This window comes from Micropterus dolomieu, linkage group LG18 (assembly GCF_021292245.1).
Source record: "Micropterus dolomieu isolate WLL.071019.BEF.003 ecotype Adirondacks linkage group LG18, ASM2129224v1, whole genome shotgun sequence".
NCBI lineage: Eukaryota > Metazoa > Chordata > Actinopteri > Centrarchiformes > Centrarchidae > Micropterus > Micropterus dolomieu.
In genome coordinates this window covers 35,294,978-35,307,728 of record NC_060167.1, presented here as the reverse complement: position 1 = coordinate 35,307,728, position 12,751 = coordinate 35,294,978, and the positions used below count along the sequence as shown (strand labels likewise).

General features: G+C 40.0%; 1 protein-coding gene across 2 annotated transcripts in view; it reads right to left on the bottom strand.

Annotated features, from left to right (window-relative positions):
- cntn2 (contactin 2) overlaps positions 1–11,760 on the bottom strand; it is a 53,184-nt gene extending 41,424 nt beyond the window's left edge. Inside the window, exon 1 of one of the 2 annotated variants that reach the window (XM_046028394.1) lies at positions 11,557–11,760. In XM_046028394.1, coding sequence (XP_045884350.1) covers positions 11,557–11,760 — 204 coding nt within the window. Of the gene's footprint in view, positions 1–11,551 lie in introns of both variants that reach the window. The other variant, XM_046028395.1, reaches the window with a different exon arrangement.
- Positions 11,761–12,751: the final 991 nt, after the last annotated feature.

The following is a 12,751-nucleotide window of genomic DNA, read 5'->3' as shown; positions in this document are numbered from 1 at the left end:
AAGGTATCCTTACAGAAAATGGATTAAAAGTTTGACCATGTTATGTTTTGTTAAAAAATTTATATTGATCAATATACCATTAGCAGATTTCTTCAAAGTTTAAAATGTAGTTATTGGTATCGGCCTTGAAATCCAATCCAAGTGCATTGGCTGGGCTCAAATCTGTGATATTCCATAGGTGAAACTATAACAAAGACAAAAGCTGTTTTACCTTGTGGTTGTTGGTCTGGAACATTTCATAGCTTGCAGTAACCTTTCAAGGTATACATGTAATTTACATGGTTGATGAAGTTAGCGAGACACGTATTGTGCAACACGACAAACCTGATCAACATTTCACAACCGCAGTGTAGACAGAGCATCACCAAACAGAAAATGTTTGCCTTGAATAAACTGAAGTGTAGCAGTTACCTGTGAAACTACTGTCCTATCGGAAGAGAAACATAAATCGGATTGTCTGTTGATATCCCATTAAAACTCTGAAAGTTGCATAAACTTTGAAAAACAATTGCCTGTAAAGTATTGAACAGTTATTCATCTCTACAGAGAATAAATTAACTTCTGTTCAATCAAGTTGATTGCTGTGTGAAATATAAAAGCAGTAAATATCTCTGTAATCACACAAATCAGAAAAAAATTGTCTTCCTTCAACTAGGCTGGAAGATGCAAGATCCAAGGAGGCGATCTCTAGAAGTCCTTTTAAATGGCTTTTTTGGCGAGCTGATTGGATCCCAATAAAATTGCCACAATCTAAATATGCTGTTAGAAGCCTACTCAGGGGCTTCTTTAAGTGATACAATTTGAAATGTTTTGTAAATTACTCTTAGACCAAAAACTTAAGAGTATGAAAAGTAGAACTGACACTGCCCTTATTAGTTGAGTTCCTCTTAACTCTGCCAGTTAGGAGCTAGTTTTTGACTTATGATGTTTTGCGACTATGGCCTGTGAAATTCTTGCCCACATAACGTGGTATCTTCAGTAAAATCTCACAATATTTGCAAAAAGCCAGCCACTGTGTCACCTTTCTACAGCTTTTCCAGCTGAGATGAGGAAACAGAAGTTTCATCACCACTCCAGAAGTAACAGAATGTGTAGTTTTGGAGGAAATTTTTTAATTTTCCCATTGATACAATGGATGGAGCGAGAAGAAGCGAAGTATTACCCCATGTGGTAAAATGAGACACAAGACCCCAGATGGCAGGTAGATCCCTTCTACCTTATCCAGGTTCTCATCCTCATAACGTTATTGTAAACAAGGTGTGATGTTTAACCTACTTTCCACTTCGTATTCATCTTAAAACTGAATGTTTCATTATACTGAATATGGGCAGGGGCAAGTAAAAATAGCCAAAGCTCCAGTCAGTGTAAAACTCCATAAAACTGCCTTTTATTCAAAGTGGACAGTGGGGAATTCACAGGTGGTAGACTGTAAATGTAACCTCTCCCTATTCCGTGCGTAAGGACTCCTACAATGTTGGTAAAAATGTTCATCATTTTCCCGCCTCCCTCTTCAAAGTTGTTATTTACACAGAAATTGTTACACAAGTAGTTTAAAAAAGAGACTACTGTAATTTGTAGATTCCATTCAGTCCACTTATCTCATACTTCAGACTTAAACTTCAAACTTCAGAAATTATATAATTAATTGAGAAGATTTATGAAGACAAATACTCCAGCAAAGGCATACAGTATACTTGAGAATTAAAAGCAATCTGGTCTGAATCCTACATGATAACATTACCATCTTTTCCTCATGGTTTCCGTTAGCCTGTGGGACCCCAAAGATATATGCAGCTGTCCTGAACATCTGCAATGTTGCTTTCTGGTAGTTCAATCCCCTCAGTTTTCATTCTTTTCCCTCTTTTTGATACCATCCGACATCACTTGTACAGTCTGAAAGACATTCCAGTGTCGTTGCTGTACATCCTGGTAGTGTGGATCAGTGAGATGTCGATGTCTCGCTCATTCCTGGTATACAACTTTCACTTCGGAACTGGTATCCGTAGCCAGTCTTTGTGATGATCTTGTGCAACTGGCTTTGAGTTGGCTTCCAGACTTGTTTTCCACAGCGCCATTGAGTTCTTTATGAAGGCTATTAGTAGAGGTGTCCAATCAGGATTTTTTGGGTTGATCATCGATCACTGGGTCTGTTTGTGGGTATATTTATCATGTAGCATTATACAGTGTACTGTATATTTATTTAATTAGACCTAAAAACAATCAGGGCTTCACATTAACACCCGCCAACCCAACTGTTTGGTGGGTGGATTTTGGCCGTGACGGATAACACAGTCACTCCCACTAGCCACTTAGGCGTGTTGAAAAATCCAAGAGTCCAAGAGTGAAGGCTATTGTTTTGCACGCTAGTGACCGACGACACTGTAAACAAGAAGACTCTGTGGAGATTAAACTTGCGGACTGGCCTCGTCGGTCCGAGGGCTGTTTTAGTCTGCTGTTATTATCAACTGTTATTATCAACTTAACCAGTGGCGGCGATGATATAGCTATCCTATTTTTAATAGGAGAATCCAGATCACAGGCGTGTCTCTCTCTCCTGCAGTGCTGCTGCGCCAAATACGACATCCAGACTTTTGCAAAACAAGAATATAAAAGTTGAATCTGTCACAGGGCAGCCACAGTCGCTCAGATCTGTAGACTGTCAGCCTCCCACCTGCTTTTAACCTGATGGTATGATCTCTGTCATCACACGCGACACACATCACACAGCGTTCAGTCAGTGCGTGAGTGTGAGTGGACGAGCAGTGTGGAGACAAAATGCGCAGGAGAACGAGAGAAAGAGAAAAGGCAGAGCTGAGATGGAGAAAAGGCAGGAGGAAAGTGCCGTTAAGTGCTGTAAAATTACAGATGTCTTTATGATTAAGGGACACAGTGTTACTACTAGCAGGGCTGCCCTCATATCACATCATATCGTCATATCACAGCTACCTTTCCAGAGTTGATTCTATTTTTAATAAAAGTTATAATGCCATGTAGGAAAGCAGGACATGCATTTGTATGTAAGATTGCCCAGCAACATTGCTCAAAAAGTTGCCCCGTGTATCATCAGAGACTATTCATCATCAGAGATCATTTAGAGACTTAAACCATAGCAGCCTTTGCCTGGTTACTGCGAACATCTTATAGCTAAAAAACTACAAAAACAGAACAAACGGCATCTTTAACAGGGCAAAAGAGAGCAGATCAGAAAAGAAGGAAGCTTCATACTAAATGTAACCAAATATACTTATCAAACAGAGTGACTTAGGAATAAAGGCATGTCTCTCTGCACTTGATTGTTTGTTATAGACTATATAAAAGAAATGGACGTAGCCACCACACCGTCACCCATTGGTTTGTTAACTACCATTTTGAAGCCTCAAGTAGCGGTGTGCGATTTTCCCGATATTAGATCGTGAATGATTAAAATGTCTCCACAATCTGCCTTTTCAGAGAGATCGTTAATATTGTGTTACAGTGCCCACACTGCTCTGTCAACATAGCAAATCAGCAGCCTCGCTGCCTGGGTCCTCCGCTGTCTACAAAGGCAGCACTGTAACTGTTGGACGTCATAAAATAAACATTAAAGTTCCCCATGTCCCCTGGCTGCCTCTGCCTCAACTCTCTGTGATTTACGGAGTTTGCTGAGAAACAGAAGTGTTACTTGCATACCCTGTATAGCAGCGAATCAGCTCTTCTAAAACTTTTTAATTATATCCTTTTAGTTACTGACTCCGGGGATTGTGTTATTCTTGTGCTTCTTGATCCGACTGCGGCATTTGACACAGTGGACTGTTACGGCTGGCTGTGCATTTCTATCTATTATGCTGAGTAGGTTGTGCCAACCCACGCTGCGGATTGGCTGTGCGAAAAAGGAAGGTCCTACCTACTTCCTGGGTTCCTGGGTTCCTGTGACCCTGACGCTGACGCTGATTGGTGCAGCATGCCAATCAAGGAGCTCCAGCGAAGTCCACCATCTGTTTAAAAAGCCTGCTTGGTCTGCCAGTCGAGGCAGCTGTCACACCCGATTTGCTTGCCTGGGTGCCACATGTCTCAGAGCTTGTTGTTGTATTTAGTGTTGTTTAGACATTGTGTACGTGACTTTGTTAAAACTGTGTAAAAATAAGGAAGTGGGCCAGGATTTAAGATCTAAAAACATTCTTGCACCCATAGTAGTTGTGTTTTATGTTAGTTGCCACTGGGTTCAGGGGTGCTGTGCGCTTTGTGTTTTGGTTTTGGCAAAGCATTGAGGTTTTTGGTTTATTCCTTTTATTTTTGCCTGTAGTTAGATTAGTAATCCTCCTTTTGAGAACCTCCTTCTGTTATATTCCTTTGTTGATTTCCACAGCACCCATTGGCCCATTTTCTGTTGTGAGCTCTGTTAGCTTTATTTTAAATAAATATCCTTTCAATACCAAATATATCTGGTTTATGTTTATGTCCCGATACCCCTAGACACCTTGAGAACCACAATTAGATTGTTTGTTGGAAATCCTGATCTCTCATTTGGAGCGGTGGGTGGGCATCAAGGGCATAGCACTCAAATGGTTCAAGTCTTATTTAGAAGGTAGAAATTTCTGTGTCAACTGTGGAGATTCTGTGTCCTCCTCTGATCCTCTCTCTTGTGGGGTCCCACAGGGCTCAATTTTAGGCCCTCTTCTCTCTATATTTGCTCCCGCTTGGTTCCCTACTTAGCTTGGTATGTCATTCCACTGTTATGTGGACGAGTTAAATCTATGTGCCTCTTAAAAAGAATGAAACTTTTGGACCGTTACTTAAGTGTCTTGACGACATAAAGGCCTGGATGGCTCCTAACTTTTTAAGTCTTAATGAAAGTAAGACAGAAGTGATGTTTTTTGGTGGCACCACTGGGACCCCCCGTGTCGATCTGGGTTCCTTGAGTCAGTACATCAAGCCAACGATCACTAACCTCGGGGTTAAAATCGACTCGATCGACTTTAAGACTCTGACTTACTTTGACAGATAAGGACAGTCGTAAAGACAAGCTTTTTTTCAGTTGTGGCCACTGGCCAAAATAAAGCCAGTTCTTTCTAGGTCGCACTTTGAGACCGTAATCCACGCCTTTGTAACAACTCGATTGGATTACTATAATGCACTGTACGTGGGGGTGAGCACATATCCCCCATTTTAGCCTCACTCCACTAGCTGCCTGTACATTATAGGATCCACTTTAAGATTATTTTATTTGCTTTTAAATGCCTAACGTCATGTGAACTATGTATTATGTGTATTTATTTTTCTGTACAGCACTTTCTGTCCACTTTGGATATTTAAAGTGCTCTATGAATACATTTTGTGTTTGATTGATTGATTGACTTATTGCTAAAGTAACTGCTAACCCTGGCTAACTAGCGGCTGTTATTTAATTAGCTCAGTTAGCCTAGTGGTCACCGCTAACTCAGCCCGGACTGGGAGCTTGGAGCACCTGGAAAGTAGGGTTGCGCAATAAATTGACTCAATATTGTTACTGCAATATCACGTTGGATAATATCATATCAAAAATGTTGCAGAAAGTACGCAATATTCCATTTCATTTGTGGACAAATGCATCCGTTTGGTTGAGTTCGATTTAGAGCTTAGTTCATTGCCCTATCGTAACTAAAGTGTGAGCAAATAGGTCCACTTCACTATGGGGCTTACCACATGACAGGTGTGTGCATACTTTGATAGCGTGTGAGTGAAGAGAAAGAGAAAACAAAAAAAGCAAAGCGTGTCAGGGAAGCAAAAGAAAAGAAAGGACAGAAAAGCAAGAAGATAGTGCGGCTCAGGGAGACAACAAAACAACAGAGATCAAAGAGGAAATATATCAGAAACAAGGCCCACACACTTGTATTTTTACTTATGTTTAAGAATATCAAAATCAATATCATTATTGCAATATTCCTGATCAATATCGCAACATCACATTTTTTCAGTATTGTGTATCCCTACTGGGGAGTTTACTGTGTTTACTGCGTTACACCTCTACTCAAGCACTGCAGGTTTTTAGGCCGGGATAATGTCGAGCGGTGCCAGATTGGGCACCAGAACCAGAGCTGAGCTAGCGGGCAAAGAAACCGCATTCAGCAGCCTCCCAGTGAACACGGCATGAACGAGACTGAACACAGAGACCATCAGGGAATATAGTACAGAGGTGCTTCACAGAGTTTCTTGATGAAGAGATACGTTTACTTTTGCATCTTTATCGGCGGCTAGTTAGCTCGGTTAGCCGTACTGCTAGCTGTCCTATTAGCTGAGTCACCCCCGGGTTGCAAAGAGCGAAACCCGCCAAGAAGACCCCCTCGGCCCTGTATTCAAAATTAATCAGTTCTTTGTTGTTTGAATGAATGATTAGACTACATTGTATACGATTAATAAAGTAGTGTTATTTTTCTGTTTTAAACCAACAAACCAATAACTTGCAAAATAGTCTTAAAAACCAACATGAAAATGAATTGTGATAACATCGTAAATTGGGATCTTGCCTGAAATAAATTGTGATATGATATTTTGCCAAATCAACCGCCACTAGCCTCAAGTTTGTGTCAATGTTAGAATAGTCAATATCGACTTATCGACTAAAGCGACACACACTGGAGATACTCAGTTTTAAATGACACGGATCGGGACCTCCCAAGCTTCAAATAAAAAAAAAAGATTTACTTTAATAAACATTTTTGTTTATTATAGTAAATTGTCAGAAATTAACAGAAAAGAGGAGCGTCTGTATTTTTGACGGTATCGAAAGTCACGCTGTTGGGATGTCTATACTTATATACCTGATATGCCATAATACCTTGATAGAGTCCAAGCCTACAACACAACACACTCCATCTGTCTAGCAATGAACACTGTGATTTAAAAATAAAACAAGTTTTTATTTTTAAATCACCTGCGTTGCTGCAGTATTTAAACTGACTTGATAGGCATGCCCTGAAGGTAATGATATATATAGCTACGTCTGAAAAAGTCAAACTACAAAAAGGAGTTTGCTTGGCAATGTTGTTGAGTAGCACCCAGCAGCTAGCTTGCTCCGACCATAAAGCTGCTGTTAGTGGCACGCTGTGCAGTGAGGTGACAGATACAGACACTCTTACTCTGCTATGTGGCACCAGATTACTTCATTGATGAAAAATGCAAAAATACAGCATACTGTTGAGACCCCAACATATTGCCGCGGTGGAAATTACTTCACCGCGTGGACCCTGCTGGCAGTTAGAAAGAATATAGATTTAAGGCACTTCCATATTGGCTTCACTTTTCTGACCCGCTTGGTGTGTGTGTGGTTGAAAAAAACATTAGCAAGAAATGATAGAAATAAAGCAAAAGCAGGAAATGAGGCTTTTAAGCAATCAGCCAATCACATATAAATGAAAAAAAAAAACCTGAGTTCAAAGTACATTATAATAATCACACTCCACCCTGACTGAGGGGTTTTAAGGAGGTTATTTAAAGGTTATTTTGTGACAAAACAGAGGTTATTAGATATGTTCACTTTTTGTCAATTAATGTCCTCTGATTCTCTGGTCTGGAAGATAACAGAATTTATTGGATAACCGACACGGTGAATCTTTTACCGACCTAAATTTAGGGTGACTTATTTTTATCTTGACTGGGGGAAAATGACCCTCCCTCCACCACAAATAACCATATTTTTTATTTATTATATTTGCACCAAAGGTAGTTAGTATTGGAGAAAATAAAAAGTAAAGGCTGACATTTTCTAACAATTACGTTTAATAACAAATAGTGATTCTTAAACATGGCCCTCTGACCCCCTTCGCTCATTAGGAAAAAAAACAAACTACCAGCACAACTTACTCTCTCCTCTCCTATAGCACTGCAAAAGTAGCTATGATAATTCCAGCTCTGAATCAAAACTAAGACGCTAACTTAGTCCAGTTAATGAAATGAGAAAACATTTCACCATTTGATCACCACATTTGACCACGCAGGCCACAGTGCACTCTGGGTATGACAGCCACTGAGAATAGCAGTGAAAGATAAACATGGAATTTGAGGAGCAGGTCTCTTTCCTGTAGGGACAATGAAGAGACTTCGTAGGACTTGCCCACAGTGTGAGTCTTTGTGTCCTCTGCCATGCAGACATAAGACAATTAAAAAATAACAACAATACCAAAACTATATTAGACAAAATGACGTAATTTGCTTATACAGTACACTGTGCTGTAAAGGTAACAACCTGTATATCAGGTGATGCATTTGTTTAACGCTGAATATTTTACATTAAAGACATTTTGTTCCTGATTTCTACATTAAATTTTTGTGACTAAACTCCATGCAGCTGTTATTAAGTTATTATGAAATATTTGCATCTGAAGTTATAGTAAGTCACTTAGCGCTTTGAAAAACACACCAGCAGACAACATAAAGCTGTTCTTGTGCCTTGTGTTTTAGGAAGAATGTATGAATGCCATCTCTGTACTATATATATAAAAAAAAAAGCTGTGGAATCTCACTGTGGAATGTCTAGTTTCAGAAGATGCCGTTCCCCTTGCAGATGTGCTCCTTAATCAGCTATCAGGGTGATTTCTCTGAGCAAAGCAAAGCATTCTCCTTCCTGTCAGCTTCATATCTCCACATCTATCTGAGCAGCACAGAGGTTCAGCAGTCATGACCGGGTGCTGTGGCTCATATCTTCTTGAGATGGGGGGATTGCCCTCTCTGGTCATACCCCTTATTAGAGCACAAAGAGCTGTTGAGCAGGCTGGGCACACTGACATGAAAATCCACTCCAGCTCAAAGCATGTCATGTGAACCATAAATGGAGTCTGGTCCATTCAACTGGTGGATCGATAGAAGCCTTGATATGGAGACATGCGGCAGCAGAGTCGCAGACAGCATAGATGGAAGGGTGAGGGACATGGGGAATAAAATACAGAAAAAGCAGATAGCACTCTTACAGAAGCTGACAGCTCCTGTGGTTGCTCATATTTATTTTTAAAGCCTGTTATCTCAAGCTCATGACTTAACTATCTGGGTTAATATAACGGGCTACTGTTTCATGAGCATAACTTCATTGTGTCGTCATCTCTAAATAACAGTTACATTGACCGATACATTGACATAGGCAATATTATTAGCCAATTGCAGCTTATTACAGATATTTCAGGATTATGCCAGAAGAGGTTTCATCATAGAGTCATTCCTCTCAGCCTTGAGAGAAAGAGGCGTCCCAAAAGATGAACAGAACAAAAGTCAGCGGCGCTTCAGAGGAGGATGTCTGTCTGCATGTTACCATTAAAGCCACCATTTGGTACAATGAAATAATGCTGCTCTGACAACAATATAATCTAATTATGATTTCAGGACAATGGGCCTACAAAATGATTGGCAACCACGACTGCTTTCAGCTTCAGTGCACTGCTGAAATCATTAGCAACCACCCGATTCCAGTCGCTGTAACTTAAGCTTAGCGTGATGGGCATCTCTGCGGTCTTCGCAGTTATTTACCTCCTCTGTTTCATACCAGTTGCTTACACATGAATAAGTGACTTATGAGCACCAGCCTAACACCAGACTACATTTTGTTATTCAGTATACTAGCAAACACCTGCTGACTATGTGAAGGCAATAAAGGTCTTTATATTTGCTGAGGCAATTTTCCCCCAACACAGCAATGAACACTGTGATTTAAAAATAAAACAAGGTTTTTTTTTCTCAAAATAGACCTGGGTCCTTATTTATAAAACTGTATGAAGAAAAGGCTCCTAACTGCAGGTCTGCTGAAACTATCAGTTTCTTTTAAATCAAGACTGAAGACCTTTCTTTTTACCACTGCCTTTAATTAAATCAAATGTACGGCTGTAGATCAATATCGTACACTGCACTGTGACTTTTACTGTGCTGTTTTTTAATGCACAAAAATTAGCACATGGCTTGTGAAGTTGTTCCAGTCCTGGCTGACAGCGGAGTACTCTCACACTAAAGGAACCTGGAGCATTTTCCAGCATTTAGGATGACCGATTAAAAAACTGAACAGCAGCTTCCACATAATTTTTATTTATACTATATAGTTAAAAGAATATATAAGATATTTTTAAGTAGATATTGTGAAGACACAATAGAGCAGTATTTGAAAAAAAAATGCACTATGAAATTATTATATTATTTTTATGGCCTACTAAAAGTGTGTAGTACAGTGCACTAAAAGTAGAAGGAAAAGGGTGTAACTGTATGTAACTGTAAATGGGTGTACAGTGCACAACAATACCATACCATCAATGCCGACACATTATGTGATTACTAAAGAAGACGCGACAACCCAATCCTTTAACACAAACCTTTCCATGTCTCAGAACCCCAGACAGATTCATTTAAGACCCCATTTAGTCATAAAGGTTCACAGGAGTGGAAATGTATTTGTACAGCACTGAATATAACTGTCTGCTCCCTACAGTGGGTAACAATAGTTCAGAACCTGAACCTTGTGATGCCAAGAGTCACTGATGGGGTGGGAGATAGACAATTATTATAGTGCTAATTATTACAGTGTTATATCAGCACAGATATGAAGTACATGGGAAACAACTCTTGTGTGTAGTTACAACCACACTATAATTTCAAAAAGCATTTCTCATGCTGTGACATGCATCATTCATGAAATAACTATCAAGTTGTTTTCACACATACGGAGGCATACCAACAGATACTGAATTACCAACTCTTTCTCTAATTTGTAGCCTTTATATGGAATGACATTATAGTGAAATAAATGATTTGTAATTTTGCTGTCCAGGTCTCCTACACACACCTTAATAAACCTCCCATGGGCCCCATTTTTGGAAAGCACTGCTCAGACTGGTTCAGTTCCCCAAATGAGCACAAACCGTAATTATAAACCTGAGCCACCCACTGTGTGCTCTGGCAGTCTGAGTACAACACGGTATCCTGACGTGCTCCCAGCGTGCACGCAGTTTATGCCTGGATGTCAAACCAAAACTGGTAGGAAAAAAAGGGAATTCGCGTTGATTAACAGCGAAACGTAGGTTAGGCCTACACATGTAGAATTTAACAGTATTTAAGCCTAGCTGGAAACAGTTCATTTAGTGTTCGACATGTTCAGCAATCAGCACCTATTTCAATAAAATGTCAGTTCATTCACTAACATTACGCACGTGCACATATGAGGGCATTAAAGACGTTCACAGTCGAAATATAACCAAATGAAACGCTGCTTATTTAAGCCGACGAAGACAGGCTGCACTGATGTGAAGTTTGGCGTAACGTTCGCAACCTTACGTGGGATATAAAAAAAAACAAAACAAACAAAAAAACACGTTTCGTAACGTTAACTGTTGTTGGGTTTCTCCCGGTCTTGCAGAGGGACACTTGTGCTATTGCGTCAAAAACAGTAATACGCGGGATACCCGTCCGTACTGAAGACTATTAGCCCGGTGAAATTGACAAGAACAGCTTTCAACAACATCGCAAAAAAACTGGGGTCTGCCATTAACGTTATATTTTCCATGCGCTTATTATGAGAAAAAGAGAGGGCGAAATGTTTAACTGTGCGAGAGGTGGGTTTGTTTACCTTACCGAGATGCGGACAGTCCTCTCCCCGGGCGGATGATGCGTAGAAAGCGAGGTGATGCTGCACACTACGTCCGTGAAAACAACACAGTGTTTCAGATGATAGAAGCGCTCGTCTCCCCTCCTTATCTCTCTGTCTTGTCTTTCTTCTCTGGATGCCCTGTCCTCTCTTCTCCTCCTCTCCGCTAGGAAATTATAGCCGGGCCGCATTCAACGATGGTGCGCTTCTCTCTCTCTCCCTCCCTCTCTGTCGCTCTAATTTTCACTCTGCTCTGCATCCCTGCTTTCTTTCGAGCACCTTCTGGTTTCCTTTCACCAGTGTCAAGCCCGCGAAAAACAGCAAAAGTACTTCCGGCGTCCATTGCATAGTAAACCTCTCCACGTCCAGCTAGAATCACTATAATTTTAGCATTTTTAAAGCTACATTAGGGTCAATTTTTTATGTGGTGCCTTTTGCGTCCCCAGTCCAAATCATCTTGTATTTTGTTTAAATTTAAACAAATACTAGTTCCATTTGGTTTTTCATGTTAATTTTTATGATTACAATGAGATGAGAGTTTTTGTGCATTTTAAAAGCTTTGGTTTAAGGGGTAGGCTACTATGGGATTTTGCCATGTCCCCAGTGTTAATCATTAAACTTAGATAAAAAATAACATGTGTATTTGCAAACATTTCATTATTATTTAGTTTTCCTAGTCAAAATCAATTTCATCAAATGTTGTTTTTATCAAAATTGTTCACTTCTGTACAAAAAAATAAGGTTTTATATTTGTCCCCAACGACCATGTCCACCTTGCTGAGTTGCACTGCTCCTTTAAGTGGAAAAGCTTTTTTTTTAACTGACATCACTTTCATTAGGTGACCTGGTGGCATCACACCAGTGGAGGGAAATTTAGCTGTGTGAATTTCTAGCTCAACTATCTGATTTTGACATTTTTATTAAGTTAGTTTAATGTGCTTGAACATAATGTGTCCATCCTGTTAGGCCTAAGTTTTGAGGAGATCAGTCAAATAAAATAATTTCAACAACTGTTTGTGAAAAATTATAGGAAGGTCCTGCGAGCCGTTATGCTAACACAGGCAGGAAAAGTCTAACTTTAGCTCAAAATGTCCACCCTGTTAGTTTTTCAACAGGGTGGACACTAATTGGGTGGTTATTTGTCCACCCTGTTATGCTACTGCACCCTGTTAGACCTCGGTC